At 49.3% G+C, this 21,827-nt stretch overlaps 1 protein-coding gene across 2 annotated transcripts; it reads left to right on the plus strand.

Annotated features, from left to right (window-relative positions):
- Window positions 1-14,762: 14,762 nt before the first annotated feature.
- LOC130208344 (uncharacterized) lies at window positions 14,763-20,159 on the plus strand. Of its 2 annotated transcripts, XM_056437410.1 has the most exons (10): window positions 14,763-15,070; window positions 15,643-15,733; window positions 15,904-16,089; window positions 16,974-17,129; window positions 17,311-17,354; window positions 17,531-18,202; window positions 18,327-18,423; window positions 18,530-18,715; window positions 19,510-19,662; window positions 19,768-20,159. In XM_056437410.1, exons 1-10 carry the CDS (start codon window positions 15,034-15,036, stop codon window positions 19,811-19,813), a joined length of 1,668 nt encoding a protein of 555 aa, XP_056293385.1. In that variant the 5' UTR covers window positions 14,763-15,033; the 3' UTR covers window positions 19,814-20,159. The 2 variants fall into 2 exon arrangements, with proteins under 2 accessions (XP_056293385.1, XP_056293383.1); XM_056437408.1 differs by lacking the exon at window positions 14,763-15,070 and having other exon boundaries at window positions 15,490-15,733.
- The last annotated feature ends 1,668 nt before the right edge of the window (window positions 20,160-21,827 follow it).

Genomic DNA, 21,827 nt, shown 5'->3' on the forward strand with positions numbered 1-21,827 from the left:
AATCAACCACTTCCCGAAGCAGTCACGTGGTACAGCCGGGCAGCGAGGCTTCGGACGTCATCATTTTTGGCTCCTCCCCTAAATGAAGCAAGCCTCGATACGCGCTTCGAGGAAACGCCCCCTCCATTACTCGACACACGCTTCGAAGCGTCGGCACATCTCGTAACAACACTAGTAAACAGCCTCATCCTGCATTCCTGTGTTTGTCGTGCTTTTGGATTCCAGTACCTGTAACCATTAGTGTGTGTGTGTGTGTGTGTGTCGAACTAACGGAGCGCTCCATCTTGCCGGCGGGGGACACGTCTCTGACCTCTCAGAGTGAGCTGCTCCATGTTTCACCACATAGAGCCGTGTGACCCTCAGAGGTCACGCTGAGCCACACCTCCCGGCCCAGAGGTCACGCTGAGCCACACCTCCCGGCCCAGAGGTCACGCTGAGCCACACCTCCCAGTCCAGAGGTCACGCTGAGCCACACCTCCCAGTCCAGAGGTCACGCTGAGCCACACCTCCCAGTCCAGAGGTCACGCTGAGCCACACCTCCCGGCCCAGAGGTCACGCTGAGCCACACCTCCCGGCCCAGAGGTCACGCTGAGTGTTGAATTAGACAATTTACAAAAGCAATATGTAAATTAGGATTTACTAATATACCATAACTTCATACATGTTGTTATAGAATGTGTGTTATTGTTTAATAATTTACAATATTGTTTGGTAAGTGTCTGTGTATTATTGTTTAATGCATTGCTGTAACACACTGGTAAAGATGAATCTCTTTGTGTGCCAAGAAAACAGATCAGTGGCAGCAAGGAATCCCCTCCCCCCCGGCATGGAGAGAGCCCCTGAAGGAGACCCCATTCATGCAGTGGACCGCATGTCAGAGGGCAAATGGTGGCCGGAGTGATGACATCATGTGGATATGCAAATCTACCAACAGCCAGACGGCTCGGCCAATGAGCGAATTGGGGAAAGGTGTTACCAAGACAATGTATTCAATGAGAAGTGGATATTTCCCCTGGGGCGGGACGCCCGGGAAATACAAAATGAACTTTCGGATGCTGCAGAGACACTTTTTTAGGTGGAGTGTGAGACAGTTAACTACAATTGGTTTAGCCAGGAGTGGTCTGTGGATTGTGAAGCCTTAGAAGTCCTCGGCCGAGAATTTATACTCTGTATCTGAACAGTTATTAGTTATTATCAACGATTGATAATACTTTTTATTAAATACATTTTATTAGAACTTTTCGACTCCGGACATTTTCTTCGGTTCAGCACCAGGGGATTTCTGAATACTTAACAGTTTGGTGACTGCCCGACGTGATTCCTTGGTGTTTTGGACTGAGGAGGAACCGAGTTGAACATCTGGAAGGATCACTCTCCTCCACTCACACGAGGCCTCACAAAAAGCGTAAGCAGAACCCATTGTTTCAAACTGAATTCTGCATAGTTTATCATAGACAACATTAGGTGTGAGTGGAGAAGAGTGTAAAAACTAAACGCATAGATCTTGAAATAACTGTTGATGATCGGAGTATAAACTGTTGTATGTTGCATGCTGTGAGTCCTTCTAAAGAGGATCATTTGGATACCGGTTACGGGCAGGGCCAAAGAGCCCTGTGCCAAGGAGTGGCGTCGGCGTACGCACTCAAGGATTAAACAGGGCCGTTAAGCCCCTGGTTTTGCTGAGTGGGTGTAACATAAAGCTTGAGAAGTCTGTGCGGGGAAGAGTTACGTTTTTTAAGACGACGGTCTGACTTATAGTCTCCTTAGAATCTGCATGGATGAGAACAAGATAAAAACCACAAACCGAAGGAGCTGAGCTAGCATTAGTTGGCAAGACGCTATTGAAGGATCAGAGGAGACAACAGCGCTCCTCGCTGGGAAAGAACATATAGTACTTTTTAAAACTTTTTTTCTAAAAACCAGCATGGCAGAAAACAGGAAGTAGGACCGAGCGGTCGAGAGAGTACAGCACCTAGAATAGGAAATAGCGCCCCTGAGTGGTAGGGAGTACTTATTACAACTTACCCCCAGTGGGCTTAGAGAGTACTGCAGGGACTAACCCTCTATAGCACCATCGACCCTCTATAGCACCATCGTGTGTCCACATTTTGAATTACAACAAGAGCGATAATTTGCATCACTGTGTCCAATTTAGGTATTACAACTTACCAGACTGTACTCAACTGTTTTTGCCATAGCTGACACAGACACTTTAGCAACTAAACTGATGCTCATATACACCATCACATAAGCAGAGCAAGTTTATTTGCATAGGCACATTTTAAGGTGCTTCACATAAAACCATTGAAGGTAGCGGTTGAGAACATTCATTTAAATAGGATTGTAACTTAATAGTTTGAATCATTTTTTATCTAGCTTGGTGAATGACTTTGATTTGATTTTGGATGAATGAATGCTGGGTTGACTGCTGCATTTGGTTTGATGAATGTTTTTGATTGAGAGATTGACGATCATTTCAACAATATAACTGAATTGCAGTGACTGTTGAATTGCACTGCACAACCTTTTTCCCCCTTACCTAACTGTATTTCGTAAAATCGCACCACATTTGCAAATTACACACATAGTGTAGGGACATTTAGTCTTTTGTTCGACCACATGGTCGGGGGTTGTAATACATTTACATAAGTTGGGACGCCATTCCTCATTGTTTCGTTGTTAATGTGCGTTTGACCCTTGTTTAACATGTCCGCCATTGACAGCATTCATTTGCTGCAGCTTTAAGAGGTGTGAGGGTTTTTGTTAGTGGGCGTTTGACCCTTGTTTAACATGTCCTCCATTGACTGAATTCTTACATTGCTGCAGCTTTTGTTTCGACGAGGTGTGAGAGGGTGTGTTATGTATTTTGTATGCTGTATTCACCCCAATTTGCATTTTTTTCCAACTGCACCGCATCCACAAATTAGACACAGTGTAGAATAAATTTCCTATCGATTTCTTTCAAAAAATCGACTTACGATTTTTGAGGGATTTTGATCTGAAATTTTTTAGGAATTTCTGTGCTCTACATTTACATTTCCTTACATATATTAAGCCTCAGTACCTGATCCCTTCAACAATGTCAGAATCAACGTCAATTAAGACCCCTACCACGTGGATTGAGGATGTTCTCTACGCTGCCATGAAGATGGTGGAGAAAGCCGACAGACTGCACCACTACAAGAAGCTGAGGAAGCACGTGCAGGAATGGCATGCAGAGGGTTTACTGGATGTAACAGCCCTGGAGGGGCCCACCGAAGAACAGAAACTTATGATAGTGCTCAAGCGTCGCATCAATGCAGGAGGACAGAAAAGCCAGGAAACAACAGGGCCTGCAGAAAGGAACAGCAGCCCCGAACGCTCTCAAAGAAGAAGCTCCCCCGACTGAAACCCTGCATAAAGAAGCTCCCCCGACTGAAAACCTGCATAAAGAGGCAGCCCCGGAACCAAGGCCATCAAGCCCAGCCCCCACCCCCTCCATCTACCCCAATTTAGATCAGTACCCTCCCCCATACGCCACACCTAGGCGTGAAGCCCCCCACCTTATGGCCCCAGTAGTTGAACTCAAAGGAGGCAGAGTTGAGTTTGAGTACAGCACAGACCTTACTGCAGACAGCAAAGTAACCACAGACCTACTTAGCATGGTCACACAGCTGCAGAAGGATTTAGCTGAGTCCAGGGCAAGGGAGCGACAGCGAGAGGAAGAGGAGGAAAGAGTTAGACATCAGGAAGAGAAGAGAAGGGAAGCTAGGGAATTCCAGCAAAGAAAGGAGGAGAGATGGGAGTCTAGGCTTTTAGAGAGAAAGAGAGAAGAAGAAGGAAGCCCAGAAAGATCATCTTATTGTGCCCTCCCCGACCAAGATCGTCCCCATAGACAAAACTGGGAAAGTGAAACCAGACCCCTCCCCAACTCTTCAATGCCACTAACCCAAGAGCGCAAACGGAGGAATAGTGCCCCCTTTTCCCTACCTCCAGCTGCGACCCCCCCCCCCCTTCGCAAACACCCAGCCAACCTAGGCAACGAAGCAAGTGGGGGAGCCAGATCAGAAATCAGAATCAGAATCAGTTTTATTGCCAGGAATGTTTACACAAACGAGGAATTTTTTTTGGTGGAAGGTGCAACATTTGGACATGACAAACAAACAACAATCAACACGACAGAAAGACAACAAGTAATGTGAAAGTGTTTGGGTGTGTGCTTCAAGTGGTGTGTTTGAGTTAAAGTATGTATGTGGCGTGGCGGTTGCTAAAGTGCATGCAAATAAAGTGGCATGTGTGGCGGAGGCCTCAAGTTAAAGTGCATGTTAAAGTGACGTGTGGAGGAGGGAAGAAGAAGGAGGAGGGAGGAGGAGGGAGGAAGAGGTAGGAGGAGGAAGAGGAAGGAGCAGGAAGGAGGAGAGAGGAAGGTGGAAGAAGAGGTGGTAGTCCTGGGGGTGACAGTCAGTCAGTCCGGGTTCCATTGATGAGCCCGACTGCCGACGGGAAAAAACTTTTGGTGTGGCGGGTGGTCTTTGTCATGATGGACCGCAGCCTCCTCCCCCCCGGGAGGGACTCGAACAGGAGTGTCCAGGGTGGGAGGGGTCAGCGACAATCTTTCTGGCCCACTTCAGTGACCTAGAAGTGAACAGGACCTGGAGGGAAGGCAGATTGCAGCCGATAACCCTCTCGGCCGAGCGGATGATGCTCTGCAGCCTGCACTTGTCTTTGGCTGTGGCTGCAGGGTGCCAGACGGTGATGGAGGAGCAGATGATGGACTCAACGATGGCCGTGTAGAATTGTACCATCATCTTCCCTGGCAGGTTGAATTTCCTCAGCTGCCTCAGGAAGAACATCCTCTGCTGGGCCTTCTTGGTGATGGAGCCGATGTTCAGCTCCCACTTGAGGTCCTGGGTGATGATGGAGCCCAGGAAGCGGACGGACTCCACAGCGTCGGGGAGTCACACAGGATGAGGGGCGGGTGGGGCTGCATTCCTCCTGAAATCCACAACCATCTCCACTGTCTTTAGAGCGTTGAGCTCCAGGTTGTTCTGGCTGCACCAGGTCACCAGGTGGTCAGTCTCCCACCTGTAGGCGGTCTCGTCCCACCAGAGATGAGCCCAATGAGGGTGGTGTCATCCATGAACTTTAGGAGCTTGACGGACTGGTGACTGGAGGTGCAGCTGTTGGTGTACAGGAGAACAGCAGAGGAAAGAACACAGCCTTGGGGAACCTGTGCTGGTGGTCCGGGAGCCTGAGACGTGTTTCCCCAGCCTCACGTGCTGCTTCCTGTCGGTCAGGAAGTCTGTGATCCACCTGCAGGTGGAGTCGGGCACGTGCAGCTGGGAGAGCTTGTCCTGCAGCAGGGACGGGATGATTGTATTGAAAGCAGAGCTGAAGTCCACAAACAGGATCCTGGCGTGGGTTCCTGGGAGTCCAGATGCTGGAAGATATGGTGAAGGGCCATGTAGACTGCAGCGTCTACAGACCTGTTGGCTCTGTAGGCGAACTGCAGGGGTCCAGGAGTGGGTCGGTGATGGTCTTGAGGTGTGACAGGACCAAGCGTTCAAGGACTTCATGACCACAGAGGTCAGGGCGACGGGCCTGTAGTCATTGAGTCCTGTGATCTTGGGTTTTTTGGGGACGGGGATGATGGTGGAGGCCTTGAAGCAGGCTGGAACGTGGCATGTCTCCAGGGAGGTGTTGAAGATGTCGGTGAACACCGGAGACAGCTGGTCAGCACAGTGCTTCAGGGTGGAGGGGAGGGAGTCCGGGCCCGCTGCTTTGCGGGGTTCTGCTTTTTGAACAGCCTGTTGACGTCTCTCTCCAGGATGACGAGGGTCGTCGCTGAGTTGATGGAGGGTGCTCCAGAGGTGTGAGCCCCTGATGGGCTGGGGGAGGGTGGGCTGATGGTCTGTGGCTTGTTGATGGGGCTGTGGGGATTGTCTCAGGACTGCTCCATTGTCTTTCAAAGCGGCAGTAGAACTCATTGAGCTCGTCTGCCAGAAGCACATTGTTCATGGAGTGGGGTGATTTGGGCCTGTAGTTGGTGATCTGCCTGAGCCTCTCCAGACAGAAGCAGAGTCGTTTGCTGAGAGCTGCTGTTGCAGTTTCTCAGAGTACAGTCGTTTAGCATCTCTCACCGCCTTGCTAAACCTGTATTTTGACTCTGTGTACAGGTCCTTGTCCCCACTCCTGAATGCCTGGTCCTTCTGCAGTCTTAGCTTCCTGAGCTCCGCTGTGAACCAGGGTTTGTCGTTGTTATAACTCACCCTGGAGCTGGATGGAATACAGCTGTCCTCACTGAAGCTGATGTAGGAAGTTACAGCCTCTGTGTACTCATCCAGGCTGTTGGTAGCAGTCCTGAAGACATCCCAGTCAGTACAGTCCAAGCACGCCCGTAGATCCTCCAGAGCCTCACTGGTCCACTTCTTGAACTTCCTCACCACAGGTTTGCAGAGCTTTAGTCTCTGCCTGTATGAGGGAATCAGATGAACCATGACGTGGTCAGAGTTTCCCAGTGCAGCTCGAGGGACGGCGTGATAGGCCCTGCTGATTGTTGTGTAGCAGTGGCCCAGAATGCTCTTCTCTCTGGTAGGGCATTTAATTAACTGCCTATATTTAGGGAGTTCGTGGCTGAGGTTTCCTTTGTTAAAATCCCCGAGTACAATAACTAAAGAGTCCGGGAAGGTCCGCCCACACACCGTATCTGTTCAGCGAGGGTCCGCTGTGCCTCGTGCATGTAAACTCCGGCCAGGATGAATGAAGCGAACTCACGTGGGAGTAGAAGGGTTTGCAGTGAATGATAAAGATTCCAGGTCCGCGAACAGTGCTGTAGAATCACCGTTACGTCGTTGCACCAGCCGTTGTTGAGGTAAAAGCAGATTCCTCCACCCTTTGTTTTCCGGAGAGCTCGTGACCGTCCGCCGAACAGCTGGAAGCCAGCCAGCTGGAGCGCAGAATCTGGTATCGATCCACTTAGCCATGATTCCGTAAAGCACAGGACAGAGGATGAGGAGAAGTCTCTGTCTCTCCCACCAGCAGCTGGAGTTCGTCCAGTTTGTTGCACAGTGAGCGGACGTTGGAGAAATATGCCCGCAGCGCTGTACGAGATCCCCGTTCCGTAGCCGCATAAGCGCCCTGAACGTTTCCTCTCCGGCGTCTCACCGTGGCGAAGGTGAGCACACCTTTACAAAATGTCCAGTAACTCCACAGAAGTTAAAAACGTTGGAAATAAATCCGCTGGAGTTGTTCCCCTGATGTTCATGAGCTCTTCTCTGGTGAAAGAGCTCCGGGAATCACAGCAGAAAACAGTATTTAAGACGAAAACAACAAAAAACATCGCGCACCAACGCACCGAGGCGGCCGTCCGCGGCGCCATCAGTATCATCGATCCAGACCCCTGCATCACCCCCCCCTCCACCTGAAGAAGATCGCCACCTGCTTACCTGAATGCTGGAGCAGAGACAAAGGCCCTCAAGGAACGCAAAGTAGGCTCCGGGGAAGATCTAACATCAAGTCCGGGACTACAAGTTCACATGCACAAAAGTCAGGCGAAGAAGAGGAAAGCGAAGAAGAGGAAAATAAGACCCACTTACAGGCCCCAATCCTGACTCTGGCAGATGGACAGAAGCAATACCATCCGTACACCCCAAAAGACATCCCCTTAGTGCTGGAAAAACTGCCCCCGTTGATGTCAGGAGGAGCCCCTTGGATAAGAGCCCTCAATGCAGCCACCATGGGCACGTCACTGGCTGTGGGTGACATGAGAGCCATCCTGGTTCAGTGTTCCAGCCTGTTAGAAATGCAGGATGTGCAGAGACAAGCTGGATGCGAGCGGCACCAAGATGGTGTGGAGATGGCAAATTTGGGACCAAACCTGTTTGATGCTATCAGAGCCAAATGGCCCTTTCATCCTGACCTCGCCAACTTAGACAGCATCAAACACATCCCAGGAGAAGAAGCTATGGTCTACCTAAAGAGAGCAGCAAACGCATGGGAAGCAGGCACAGGATCCAGACATGACCTGAACCCCGCCACCATGGCTCTATGGAAGAATGCCGTGATCCAGGGATTACCAACACCTGCGATGATCAAGATGAGAGAAACAGCTGGACTAAAGAACGCCACAATAGAAGTCTGGCAAGAGCACATCACCCTCCAATTACAGCTCTACCAGGAAAAGTCTAAAGAGGATGAGGAAGGAAAATTAAAGATGGAGCTGAGGCTGTTGAAGATGCAGTTGGTAGAAAAGGATGATGCTGCAGCGAAGAAAAACGTTAAGCCCCATAAACAAATGTCAGCCATGGAGGACATCTCGCGAATTGAAGAAATGGTGGAAAAAGCTCTGGAAAAGAAAAACAAGACCAAGAAAGAAGACCAGCAACAAGAAGAACCTGTCCGTTGGACGCCAAGTGGACCACCCAGAAGAGGAGGCTTCCGAGGCAATGGAGATGAATACGACCAGTGATGGCTGTGTTGAGTTCTCTCCACCTTCATGTTTATGAATCAAATGGAATTTGCTTCAGAGAAAGGAGGGAGGAAGTAGAACTGAGATGCTGATATGGTGTTCCGAGGAGAATCAGGTCTGACAATGGCACACATTTCGCAAACAAACACTTAGAAGAAGTTGAGAGGTATTTAGGTATCACTCATTCATATGGAGCAGTCTATCACCCACACTCACAGGGGATAGTCGAGAGAGCTAATCAAACAATTAAATCCGAAATAGCTAAAATTTGCCACGGCACCAAGTTAACCTGGTTGGATGCACTTCCCTTAGCACTGATGTCCATGAGATCCTCAAAAGGAGGGAGAACATTTTTATCTCCCCATGAGTTATTGACAGGAAGACCGATGCCTAGCCCAGAGAGAGAGCTAGGGGACAGTCCGGTCTTGGACATGTTTCATGTAGAAGACGAAGAATACTTCGGGAAACTAACTGAGCAAATCCGAGTTTTCTCCAAACAGGTTGCAAAAGCCCACCGGGAGCCAGCTGATGGGAACGTGCCATCAGTCAAACCAGGTGACTGGGTAAGACTCAAGGTTCACAAGAGGAAGTGGACTGAGCCCAGGTGGACAGGGCCGTTTGAAGTTGTTGCAAAAACTTCACACGCCCTCCAGGTAAGAGGCCTCACAAAAACAAAATGGCACCATATAACGCATTGTATATTTGCAGATCCGCCGACCAAAGAATCACCGCCAGTCCCTGAAGAGTTGCCAACTCAGGAGGGTAATTCTGAGTAAAAGATGTGTGATCACCTTCACACATTTCTAGGCGCAATATTTGTTGATAATTATGTTAATCCTTGTATTCTTATGTTAAAATTTCTTCTATCCTTATTCTTTTTGTTGGAGGCGCAGCAGCGAGACATTGGAGCGAGAGTTAGGACTGCAACATAGGAAGATGTGTACAGACATCAACTCTCACTGCTCACCGTCTCCTGTCATTAATGGCACCTTCAGGTGAAAATGTTTTGTTTTTCCCATAAGCTGTTTTAGGGTTCGAGCACGAGAAAGGAGGGTGCTGGACGAATACCTGCCTGCTATCAGATCCTAGTAGGATTTGAATATTTCTATGCCCTAGTCAAGGGCCATAGATAGGATCAATTACATTTATCATAACCAGTAAAAGATAAATAAAGTTAGATTGGATTGGATAAGTAATTGAAACTCTGTTGGACGACGGATGGCCATTTAATAGATGACTCCTCCCACACGGGGTGAGAAGCTGTTCCTCCGACTCAGTTAAAGATTGCGAATTCAAGCCTAGAAAGTATTAGATACTTATTAAATATAGAAATTAAAATATAGACAATTTTTCATAGTCAAGTGTCACATTCTGTATAGAGCCGGCCTAGTGGCCGCTGTGTTGTGTTGTGTTTTCTAATTCTCTTTCACAGCGACCTGCCTCTCCATTACCAACCTCCATCTGTACCTGCTGTGTTGGCCTCACCATCAGATGAGCTCCGCCCCCACCGGAACAGGTAGTATGAACAAGATGCCATGCGACTAATAACTTGCTTGCTCTGATGTGTATTTCCAAGATAATTAAGGAACTGGAGACATGGAGGACGAGGACTGAGGAGAAGAACATTTTGGAAAGGAGAAGGACAAAGCAGAGACCGAAGCAGAAACTGGAGAAGGACACACACACACACACACACACACACTGAGTTAATGCAGGACTGAAATCTGTTTTATAACTTGAAAAGTAGAAACATCTACCTCTGAGACTTTAGGATTGGAATTAAAACATTGAATTGAACCATAAAGAGAAAAATACTTCATTGTAATGATAAATAATAATTCACTACATAAGATGTTTACACTATGTAATAGTGTAAAAGGAGGGATTGTTGAATTAGACAATTTACTAAAGCAATATGTAAATTAGGATTTACTAATATACCATAACTTCATACATGTTGTTATAGAATGTGTGTTGTTTAATAATTTACAATATTGTTTGGTAAGTGTCTGTGTATTATTGTTTAATGCATTGCTGTAACACACTGGTAAAGATGAATCTCTTTGTGTGCCAAGAAAACAGATCAGTGGCAGCAAGGAATCCCCTCCCCCCCGGCATGGAGAGAGCCCCTGAAGGAGACCCCATTCATGCAGTGGACCGCATGTCAGAGGGCAAATGGTGGCCGGAGTGATGACGTCATGTGGATATGCAAATCTACCAACAGCCAGACGGCTCGGCCAATGAGCGAATTGGGGAAAGGTGTTACCAAGACAATGTATTCAATGAGAAGTGGATATTTCCCCTGGGGCGGGACGCCCGGGAAATACAAAATAAACTTTCGGATGCTGCAGAGACACTTTTTTAGGTGGAGTGAGAGACAGTTAACTACAATTGGTTTAGCCAGGAGTGGTCTGTGGATTGTGAAGCCTTAGAAGTCCTCGGCCGAGAATTTATACTCTGTATCTGAACAGTTATTAGTTATTATCAACGATTGATAATACTTTTTATTAAATACATTTTATTAGAACTTTTCGACTCCGGACATTTTCTTCGGTTCAGCACCAGGGGATTTCTGAATACTTAACAGTTGCCACACCTCCCGGCCCAGACGTCACGCTGAGCCACATCTCCCGGCCCAGAGGTCACGCTGAGTCACACCTCCCAGCCCAGAGGTCACGCTGAGCCACACCTCCCAGTCCAGAGGTCACGCTGAGCCACACCTCCCGGCCCAGAGGTTACGCTGAGCCACACCTGCCGGCCCAGAGGTCACGCTGAGCCACATCTCCCGGCCCAGAGGTCACGCTGAGCCACACCTCCCGGCCCAGAGGTCACGCTGAGCCACACCTCCCGGCCCAGAGGTCACGCTGAGCCACACCTCCCGGCCCAGACGTCACGCTGAGCCACACCTCCCGGTCCAGAGGTCACGCTGAGCCACATCTCCCAGCCCAGAGGTCACGCTGAGCCACACCTCCCAGTCCAGAGGTCACGCTGAGCCACACCTCCCGGCCCAGAGGTCACGCTGAGCCACACCTCCCGGCCCAGAGGTCACGCTGAGCCACACCTCCCGGTCCAGAGGTCACGCTGAGCCACACCTCCCGGCCCAGAGGTCACGCTGAGCCACACCTCCCAGTCCAGAGGTCACGCTGAGCCACACCTCCCGGCCCAGAGGTCACGCTGAGCCACACCTCCCAGTCCAGAGGTCACGCTGAGCCACACCTCCCGGCCCAGAGGTCACGCTGAGCCACACCTCCCAGTCCAGAGGTCACGCTGAGCCACACCTCCCGGCCCAGAGGTCACGCTGAGCCACACCTCCCGGCCCAGAGATCTCTGCTCGTCAACACGTCAAGCGTCTCGTCTCTGGAATGTCGCCCTGCTCCTCTCGAGGTGCGCCGCCGGTGGGCGTGGACAACAAGTTTGACATTCATAAATTCCTCCCTTGATGCCAGATGTCGTGCAGAAATACAGTCAACAGTTTAATTATTAGTATTGTACCTGTATGCGTGTCAGGTGGAGTCTATTGTCATGGTTGTGAGGGGGGGGGAGCTGTTACCGTAACGATGATTCACCGGTTGGTCGTATGGATTCATCCTGTTGGCTCAAACTGGGTCAGAGTCGATCACACCTGATGAGCCGCCAACCAATCAGCACGCAGCGTTACCAATGTCACCCGGACCTGGACCGCAGGAAGCGGGAAGGATCCTTAGGAGACGTCTTTCAGGGGGAAAGGTTCCTTAGGACACGTCCTTTAGGGACAAAGGTTCCTTAGGAGACGTCCTTCAGGGGGAAAGGTTCCTTAGGAGACGTCCTTTAGGGGGAAAGGTTCTTTAGGAGACGTCCTTTAGGGGGAAAGGTTCCTTAGGAGACGTCCTTTAGGGACAAAGGTTCCTTAGGAGACGTCCTTTAGGGACAAAGGTTCCTTAGGAGACGTCCTTCAGGGGGAAAGGTTCCTTAGGAGACGTCCTTCAGGGGGAAAGGTTCCTTAGGAGACGTCCTTTAGGGGGAAAGGTTCTTTAGGAGACGTCCTTTAGGGGGAAAGGTTCCTTAGGAGACGTCCTTTAGGGGGAAAGGTTCCTTAGGAGACGTCCTTTAGGGGGAAAGGTTCCTTAGGAGACGTCCTTTAGGGGGAAAGGTTCCTTAGGAGACGTCCTTCAGGGGGAAAGGTTCCTTCGGAGACGTCCTTTAGGGAAAGGTTCCTTAGGAGACGTCCTTTAGGGGGAAAGGTTCCTTAGGAGACGTCCTTCAGGGGGAAAGGTTCCTTCGGAGACGTCCTTCAGGGGGAAAGGTTCCTTAGGAGACGTCCTTTAGGGAGAAAGGTTCCTTATGAGACGTCCTTCAGGGGGAAAGGTTCTTTAGGAGACGTCCTTTAGGGGGAAAGGTTCCTTAGGAGACATCCTTTAGGGGGAAAGGTTCCTTAGGAGACGTCCTTTAGGGGGAATGGTTCCTTAGGAGACGTTCTTCAGGGGGAAAGGTTCCTTAGGAGACGTCCTTCAGGGGGAAAGGTTCCTTAGGAGACGTCCTTTAGGGGGAAAGGTTCCTTAGGAGACGTCCTTCAGGGGGAAATGTTCCATAGGAGACGTCCTTTAGGGAGAAAGTTTCCTTAGGAGACGTCCTTTAGGGGGAAAGGTTCCTTAGGAGACGTCCTTTAGGGGGAAAGGTTCCATAGGAGACGTCCTTTAGGGAGAAAGTTTCCTTAGGAGACGTCCTTTAGGGGGAAAGGTTCCTTAGGAGATGTCCTTTAGGGAGAAAGGTTCCTTAGGAGACGTCCTTTTGGGGGAAAGGTTCCTTAGGAGACGTCCTTCAGGGGGAAAAGTTCCTTAGGAGACGTCCTTTAGGGGGAAAGGTTCCTTAGGAGACGTCCTTCAGGGGGAAAGTTTCCTTAGGAGACGTCCTTCAGGGGGAAAGGTTCCTTAGGAGACGTCCTTCAGGGGAAAGGTTCCTTAGGAGACGGTCCTTTAGGGGGAAAGGTTCCTTAGGAGACGTCCTTTAGGGGGAAAGGTTCCTTCGGAGATGTCCTTTAGGGAGAAAGGTTCCTGAGGAGACGTCCTTTAGGGGGAAAGGTTCCTTAGGAGATGTCCTTCAGGGGGAAAGGTTCCTTAGGAGACGTCCTTTAGGGAGAAATGTTCCTTATGAGACGTCCTTCAGGGGGAAAGGTTCCTTAGGAGACATCCTTTAGGGGGAAAGGTTCTTTAGGAGACGTCCTTTAGGGGGTAAGGTTCCTTAGGAGACATCCTTTAGGGGGAATGGTTCCTTAGGAGACGTCCTTCAGGGGGAAAGGTTCCTTAGGAGACGTCCTTTAGGGAGAAATGTTCCTTATGAGACGTCCTTCAGGGGGAAAGGTTCCTTAGGAGACATCCTTTAGGGGGAAAGGTTCTTTAGGAGACGTCCTTTAGGGGGAAAGGTTCCTTAGGAGACATCCTTTAGGGGGAATGGTTCCTTAGGAGACGTCCTTCAGGGGGAAAGGTTCCTTAGGAGACGTCCTTCAGGGGGAAAGGTTCCTTAGGAGACGTCCTTTAGGGGGAAAGGTTCCTTAGGAGACGTCCTTCAGGGGAAAGGTTCCTTAGGAGACGTCCTTTAGGGGGAAAGGTTCCTTAGGAGACGTCCTTTAGGGGGAAAGGTTCCTGAGGAGACGTCCTTTAGGGGGAAAGGTTCCTGAGGAGACGTCCTTCAGGGGGAAAGGTTCCTTAGGAGACGTCCTTTAGGGAGAAAGGTTCCTTAGGAGACGTCCTTTTGGGAGAAAGGTTCCTTAGGAGATGTCCTTCAGGGGGAAAGGTTCCTTAGGAGACATCCTTTTGGGAGAAAGGTTCCTTAGGAGACGTCCTTCAGGGGGAATGGTTCCTTAGGAGACGTCCTTCAGGGGGAAAGGTTCCTTAGGAGACGTCCTTTAGGGGGAAAGGTTCCTTAGGAGACGTCCTTCAGGGGGAAAGGTTCCTTAGGAGACGCACTTTAGGGGGAAAGGTTCCTTAGAGACGTCCTTCAGGGGGAAAGGTTCCTTAGGAGACGTCCTTTAGGGGGAAAGGTTCCTTCGGAGACGTCCTTCAGGGGGAAAAGTTCCTTAGGAGATGTCCTTTAGGGGGAAAGGTTCCTTAGGAGACGTCCTTTAGGGGGAATGGTTCCTTAGGAGACGTCCTTCAGGGGGAAAGGTTCCTTAGGAGACGTCCTTCAGGGGGAAAGTTCCTTAGGAGACGTCCTTCAGGGGGAACACATGTATCAAACATCTCCTCTTCTTCAGTCTTTATTCATAAATAACTTCCCGCTCCGGTTCTCGTCTTCTTCATTTGGTCACGGCGGTGTTTCTTTAAATAATCATCGTCGTGGTGAAAGTTCAACGTGAATCTAGGAGTTTGAAACATCAAACAGATGAAATGAGAGAAGTTGTTGTTGATCTTCAGTCTCTTTAGGAGATGTTTTAATGAGTCAACGAGATGACGCAACACAAGAGAACGAGGAATCATCGAGTCTTTTGTTGAGAAGTGACCTCCCAGAGCCACGCCCACTGATGAAGACGAGCTGCTGCCACTTCTTGCTCCCGAGGTATAAAGGTCATGAGCTGAGGGAGGAACTCAGTCTGCTCCCGACACGACTGCAACATGTGGAGCTTCATCGTGGCGACCGCCCTGCTGACCGGTGAGCTGGACTCTTCATCATGTCCTGCTGTGTGTAGACTGAGTGTGTGTGTGGACTCTTCATCATGTCACACTGTGTGTAGTCTTCATCATGTCCTGCTGTGTGTAGACTGAGTGTGTGTGTGGACTCTTCATCATGTCCTGCTGTGTGGAGTCTTCATCATGTCCTGCTGTGTTGAGTCTTCATCATGTCCTGCTGTGGAGTCTTCATCATGTCACACTGTGTGTAGACTGAGTGTGTGTGTGGACTCTTCATCATGTCCTGCTGTGTGGAGTCTTCATCATGTCCTGCTGTGTGGAGTCTTCATCATGTCCCGCTGTGTGGACTCTTCATCATGTCCTGCTGTGTGGAGTCTTCATCATGTCACACTGTGTGTAGACTGAGTGTGTGTGTGGACTCTTCATCATGTCCTGCTGTGTGGAGTCTTCATCATGTCCTGCTGTGTGGACTCTTCATCATGTCCTGCTGTGTGGAGTCTTCATCATGTCACACTGTGTGTAGACTGAGTGTGTGTGTGGACTCTTCATCATGTCCTGCTGTGTGGAGTCTTCATCATGTCCCGCTGTGTGCAGCTGGCCTCGGAGCGCAGCACTATGACAACCGCCTGAGGGGCATCCTGCACCGCGCCTGTCCGGAGCAGCAGGCCGTGTCTCAGATCACCAGGTACGCATGGAGCCACGCCCACCACTCAGGGGGCCGCATGGAGCCACGCCCACCACTCAGGGGGCCGCATGGAGCCACGCCCACCACTCAGGGGGTCCGGCGGTCTCCCTCCACGCCGTCCAGCTCCCTGTTCCTCTGCTGCATGACATCATCCTTGACTCTTGTCTCAGCTCCTACAGTGAGGAGGAACAGGACCGCCAGTGGAAGGTGGAGTGCAAGTCTTTGGGCAACGACTCCTCCTGCTCCTGGTCCGGTCCCCAGGATGCCTACGAGGAAGAGCTCAGCTACAACTGCCCGGCCAATCATGTGGTGGCTGGCATGTACAGCAGCTACGGCCAGGCAGAAGGAGGCAGGAGGTGGGTGGGTTGTTGAGATGAGGAGGTGGTGGGGTTGTTGAGGAGGTGGGTGGGTTGTTGAGATGAGGAGGTGGGGGGGTTGTTGTGTTGAGGAGGTGGGGGGGTTGTTCAGGAGGTGGGTGGGTTGTTGAGATGAGGAGGTGGGTGGGTTGTTGAGGAGGTGGGTGGGTTGTTGTGATGAGGAGGTGGGGGGGTTGTTGAGATGAGGAGGTGGGTGGGTTGTTGAGATGAGGAGGTGGGGGGGTTGTTGTGATGAGGAGGTGGGGGTTGTTGAGATGAGGAGGTGGGGGTTGTTGTGATGAGGAGGTGGGGGTTGTTGAGATGAGGAGGTGGGGGTTGTTGAGATGAGGAGGTGGGGGTTGTTGTGATGAGGAGGTGGGGGTTGTTGAGGATGTGGGGGTTGTTGAGGAGAGGAGGTGGGTGGGTTGTTGAGGAGGTGGGGTTGTTGAGGAGGTGGGGGTTGTTGAGGTGGTGGGTGGGTTGTTGAGGAGGTGGGGGGGTTGTTGAGGAGAGGAGGTGGGTGGGTTGTTGAGGAGGTGGGGGGGTTGTTGAGGAGGTGGGTGGGTTGTTGAGGAGGTGGGGGGGTTGTTGAGGTGAGGAGGTGGGGGGGTTGTTGAGGAGGTGGTTGAATGGAGGACTTTGAACTGACGTGATAGTCGAGCTGCTTGAAGCTCCTCAGGAGGGAGCTGCCGTGGTCCTGAGACGGAGGTCTGAAGACCACCGGCTCACCTCTCAATGACGTCATGCATTCCGGTCGCTCATGGAGGTCGGCCGTCTTCCTAACAGTCGCGTCGTAGTCGAGTTTCAGGACTCGATTCGACGTTGAACTCCCAGGGACTCGACGGCGTCGCCGTGCTGACGGGTTTGATCTGGTCTTCTTTCAGTTGGAAGTTCCTCTGCTGCTCGGCTGCCAACTTGATCACATTTGAATGTCGTAAAACTCCGATGGTCAACTACTGGAGCGAAGACTTCAACTGGCAACTTCCTGTGGGCCACTTCCTCACCGGAGTCCAGACCCACCACAAGAACCATGACAACGGGTAAGCCCCCTGAGCCAGACCGTGTTCTACTGTAACATGATGGGACGTGTTCCTGTTGGAGGACGCCGACTGAAACGCCCACCGGTAGAGCGAGTTCACTGCTGCCAGCCGACTGATGAATGTATTGAAGACGTTAGGATCAATAACTCACCTTCTAATGACACTGCTTTGTTCTTGACAGAGACCACCGCTGGAGTTTCAACTTCTGCAAAGGAGAAACACAAGGTACTGATTGTACTGCATTGGCTTTGACTGGCTTGTAATAGATCTAGATCTAGATATCGATATCGATATCTTTATCGATATAGATATCGATATAGATATCGATATGTCTCTGTATGTACATTGTTATCGGTAGACCAATTTAATCTGACTCCACCTTTTTGTCATTCTCTCTATAGAAACCCAAACAGTCAACTCACAGATCCTCACAGCAAACGTCCCAGTAGAAGAAGGTTTAGAAGAAGGAGATGTGTTAGTCTCCAACGCCAGGAACGCCAGAGTCTGTGAAGACTGCAGATGGGACAAGGACCGTAAGACAGTGAAGGTTCCATATGTCGTGGATGATTCCTTCAGCGCGTCAGAGAAGCTGCAGATTGGAAATGCAATCGATGACTTCCACATGAGCACCTGCATCCGCTTTGTTCCTCGTACGGGCCAGAGCGACTTCATCAGCATCGTCAAACAAAACGGATGCTGGTCGTGGGTTGGGAGGACAGGTAATGCCCAACAGCTGTCTCTAGGTGTAGGATGCCTTTATAAGGGCATCATTCAGCACGAGCTCATCCACGCACTGGGCTTCTGGCACGAGCAGAGCAGAAGTGACAGGGACACGTTCATCACGATCAACTTTGGAAACATCCTGCCAGGAAAAGAAAGAAACTTTAAGCGAATGGACACCAACAACCTCGACGTCCCCTACGACTATACCTCTGTGATGCATTACGCACCCAGAGACTTCTCAAGTGGCTCAGGAGACACCATCACCCCCCTCGACTCCTCCGCACAGATCGGCCAGAGGCACGGCATGTCCGAGAACGACATCCTGAAGATCAACAAGCTCTACGGCTGCAGTAAGTACCACTAGAGCCGGGGAAGAGGGAACGTCCTCAGCGTGCTAGTGACCTGGAGCTGGTCCAGTCCGATAGACCTCTTCCTGTCCACAGCGCTGGAACTCACCCATCCTTTCTCTTACAGCGGATTACCTCCACAAGTTCACCGAGTGGGACAACAAGCTGGAAGACACTTTGAAGCGCACGTGTCCAAGCAGCCAAGCGGTGTCTGGCCTCACCAGGTAGGCAGAGCCATCAAGTTGGGTTGACATGGTTCCTCAACGTATTCATCTACTTCTGTTAGGTGAGTGTTAGTTTGTCTCACCAGCTGATTCCTTTCCTCAACAGTCTCTACAATAACGTCAAAAAAGATCGACTTTGGGCGTTTTCGTGCAAAGCTTTCAACGTAAAGAGAACATGCAAGTGGTCGAGGCCTGTGAACCAAGTGTGGGCGTCAATGAGCTTCAGATGTGGAGCAAATGAAGTGATCGCAGGCGTCTACAGTGTCTACAGCAACCTCTTCCAGGACAGGAAGTACGTGATTAGTCTTAATGAAAAATAAAAACTGTCCTGGTGTTCTCCTTTAAGAGATGAGTGGGTGTTCTCCTTTAAGAGAGCAGTGTGTGTGTGTGTCTCTTTAAGAGAGGAGTGGGTGTGTCTCCTTTAAGAGATGAGTGGAGTGGTTGTGTCTCTTTAAGAGAGGAGTGGGTGTGTCTCCTTTAAGAGATGAGTGGAGTGGGTGTGTCTCTTTAAGAGAGCAGTGGGTGTGTCTCTTTAAGAGAGGAGTGGAGTGGGTGTGTCTCTTTAAGAGAGCAGTGGGTGTGTCTCTTTAAGAGAGGAGTGGGTGTGTCTCTTTAAGAGAGGAGTGGGTGTGTCTCCTTTAAGAGATGAGTGGAGTGGGTGTGTCTCTTTAAGAGAGGAGTGGGTGTGTCTCCTTTAAGAGATGAGTGGAGTGGGTGTGTCTCTTTAAGAGAGGAGTGGGTGTGTCTCCTTTAAGAGTGGAGTGGGTGTGTCTCTTTAAGAGAGGAGTGGGTGTGTCTCCTTTAAGAGAGGAGTGGGTGTGTCTCCTTTAAGAGAGGAGTGGGTGTGTCTCTTTAAGAGAGGAGTGGATGTGTCTCCTTTAAGAGAGGAGTGGGTGTGTCTCTTTAAGAGAGGAGTGGGTGTGTCTTCTTTAAGAGATGAGTGGAGTGGGTGTGTCTCTTTAAGAGAGGAGTGGGTGTGTCTCCTTTAAGAGATGAGTGGAGTGGGTGTGTCTCTTTAAGAGATGAGTGGGTGTGTCTCTTTAAGAGAGCAGTGGGTGTGTCTGACCTGGTGCCCTTGACCTTCAGGTGGAGCTTTAACTGCTGCAGCTCTCCTGGCTTCACCACCTCCAGCTGCCACACCGTGAGCCACATCAACTACTACCAGGAGTACTTCAGCTGGACGGTGGCCAGCGACCACTTCCTGAGCGGCGTGGCGAGCTCCTTCGACCGCAGCAGCCGGTGAGACGCTGGTGAAGCTGCTGCTCCACCCTGAAGCTGCAGCTGCTGCAGCGTGGGCCTCCTGGAGGAGCAGTGTGTTCATGCTCTTCAACTCATGCTCCTCAGGGACCGGCGCTGGAGTCTGACGTACTGCCAGGGCCACAGCCAGTGAAGACGCCGGGGAGGAGCCGGGCCTGGACCAGAGCTGCACCCTGAAGCTGCTGCTGCACCCTGAAGCTGCTGCTCCACCCTGAAGCTGCTGCTGTCCCAGAACACCTGTGTTCCCATCACTGGGGGCTGGTGTGACATCATCATTAAGGGACCTGGACATCTCCTCTTGTAGGCCGAGCTGCACACGCTGACAGTGTGATGTCACTGGTACACTTTGATACCTTCAACATGTTTTAATGTAAATATGTTTAAATGTAGACTCTTTATTTGTGGGTTTTAATGCTGATGACTGTATTGTAATTGATGAACATACATATCAGCAGAAATAAAGTCAACATGAAACATAATATCTGAGTTTCTGGACTTAATAACCTGGTTAAATACAGGTTCACACTGCAGTGATTATCTTTTAAATAGGCCACATTAATATTCAGACTATTTCAACAACATTGGACTGAACTAGCTGAGCTTTAATGTCCGCCTGTGTATTGGATGACGCAGCCGTTGGAGACACATATCTAGGGTTTAAACTACCATCATAATTGCGATAGAAACACTTGTTTTGGGACAAATTGATAGAAACAGTAGTTGGCTGTAAAGCAGAGCATCGACCCGACCTGCTCCCTCTGCACAGGTGTCAAATAAAGGGCCCCCCTGTCATGTGATGTGGCCCCTGACGGCTTGAAAGACATATGATCGCCTTTTCTTCAAGAAAAAAATCCTGTGCTTTTATTTTGAAAGTTTCAACTTAAATTGATTCATTTTTATATTCATTTATAACATTTATATTAGATAAATGTTCAAATGTACAATATTTCTACAATCAAATGAACAATAATGGAGTTGTTTAACAAAGTGTTGGGGAGTAGTTCAGACCGTGTTTCAGCTCCAGCCCTTTGAGGGCGGCCATGTTGCTGACGTGGCTCCCGGGAAACATGAGTTTGACCCCCTGCTCAACAACAACACAACAACAACAACACAACAACATCACAACAACATCACAGGAGACACAGATTCTGATAAGTAGGATTGTTATGCTGTGAGAGCATTTAGAATCCTGAGTGGATGTGACCTCTTGGTCAGTTTAGTAGTTTGACGTAAATATAGAGTTGGCAAAAATACATCAAAATGTATATTGATACAAAATACCCCTCAAATAAATGTATTAAAATAAATTACAAATACTGGTGCCAGATATTGTAGGGTTAGGGTTAGGGTTATATTGTAACAAACTATATTACATGTATTTTCTATTTAAAATATCGAAAAAATACTTTACTGGATTTTTCGTTTTCACACAGTTTTGTATAGCAGAGTGTTTCGGTTTGGGCGATCGAAATATATACATATATATATACATATATATACATATATATATACATATATATATATATATATATATATATGTACATATATATACATATACTGTATATATATGTGTACACAATAATCTGGTGAACCCCACTCAGACGGAGAACAGTCACATAATGTCAGTGTAACCAAGCAAAGCTATTAAAAGACAACAACGAGGAAAGTGAGGGAGACCCGGGAAAAAAATGGTGATCTGGCTATATTTTCTGATGATTTGAGGACAAAAGTATTTTTTTATTTTTTATTTTACTGCATTTGACTCCATTATCTGGAAGTATTGAACACCTTTAGTGATATAAAGTGAAAGTTAATTATTTTTTCTTTTTTTCTGTGTTCTATCAACAACCAATAAACCATTAACACATATACTGCGATATACACACATGAACTAATCTCACAAGTGGTTTATGTGTATTATACCATTTAAATTATTCGAATAGGCCATATGGCTGAGGAGATAATTGGAAGTTAGCATGGGTTTTAAAAGGTTAACACATGGACTCTACTGTCATGCTACACGCTACATGCTACATATCATCATAAGCACTCCCAACCTCCTGCTTCCTATAGCTAGCTACTCAACTTATACGTTAACTTGCTAAACACTATCTTTGCACTAGCAGAGACAGCATGATAGCATCCAT

Source organism: Pseudoliparis swirei, chromosome 18 (genome assembly GCF_029220125.1).
Source record: "Pseudoliparis swirei isolate HS2019 ecotype Mariana Trench chromosome 18, NWPU_hadal_v1, whole genome shotgun sequence".
Lineage (NCBI taxonomy): Eukaryota > Metazoa > Chordata > Actinopteri > Perciformes > Liparidae > Pseudoliparis > Pseudoliparis swirei.

What these genes read in the sequence shown, in the direction of transcription:
- LOC130208344 (XM_056437408.1), top strand. Translation starts at nt 15,528, where the DNA reads ATGTCCTGCTGTGTGGAGTCTTCATCATGTCACACTGTGTGTAGACTG. An exon ending in GCCGTGTCTCAGATCACCAG is followed by an intron (nt 15,734 to 15,903) that starts GTACGCATGGAG and finishes CTCTTGTCTCAG; the next exon opens with CTCCTACAGTGAGGAGGAAC. An exon ending in CAACAAGCTCTACGGCTGCA is followed by an intron (nt 18,203 to 18,326) that starts GTAAGTACCACT and finishes TTTCTCTTACAG; the next exon opens with CGGATTACCTCCACAAGTTC.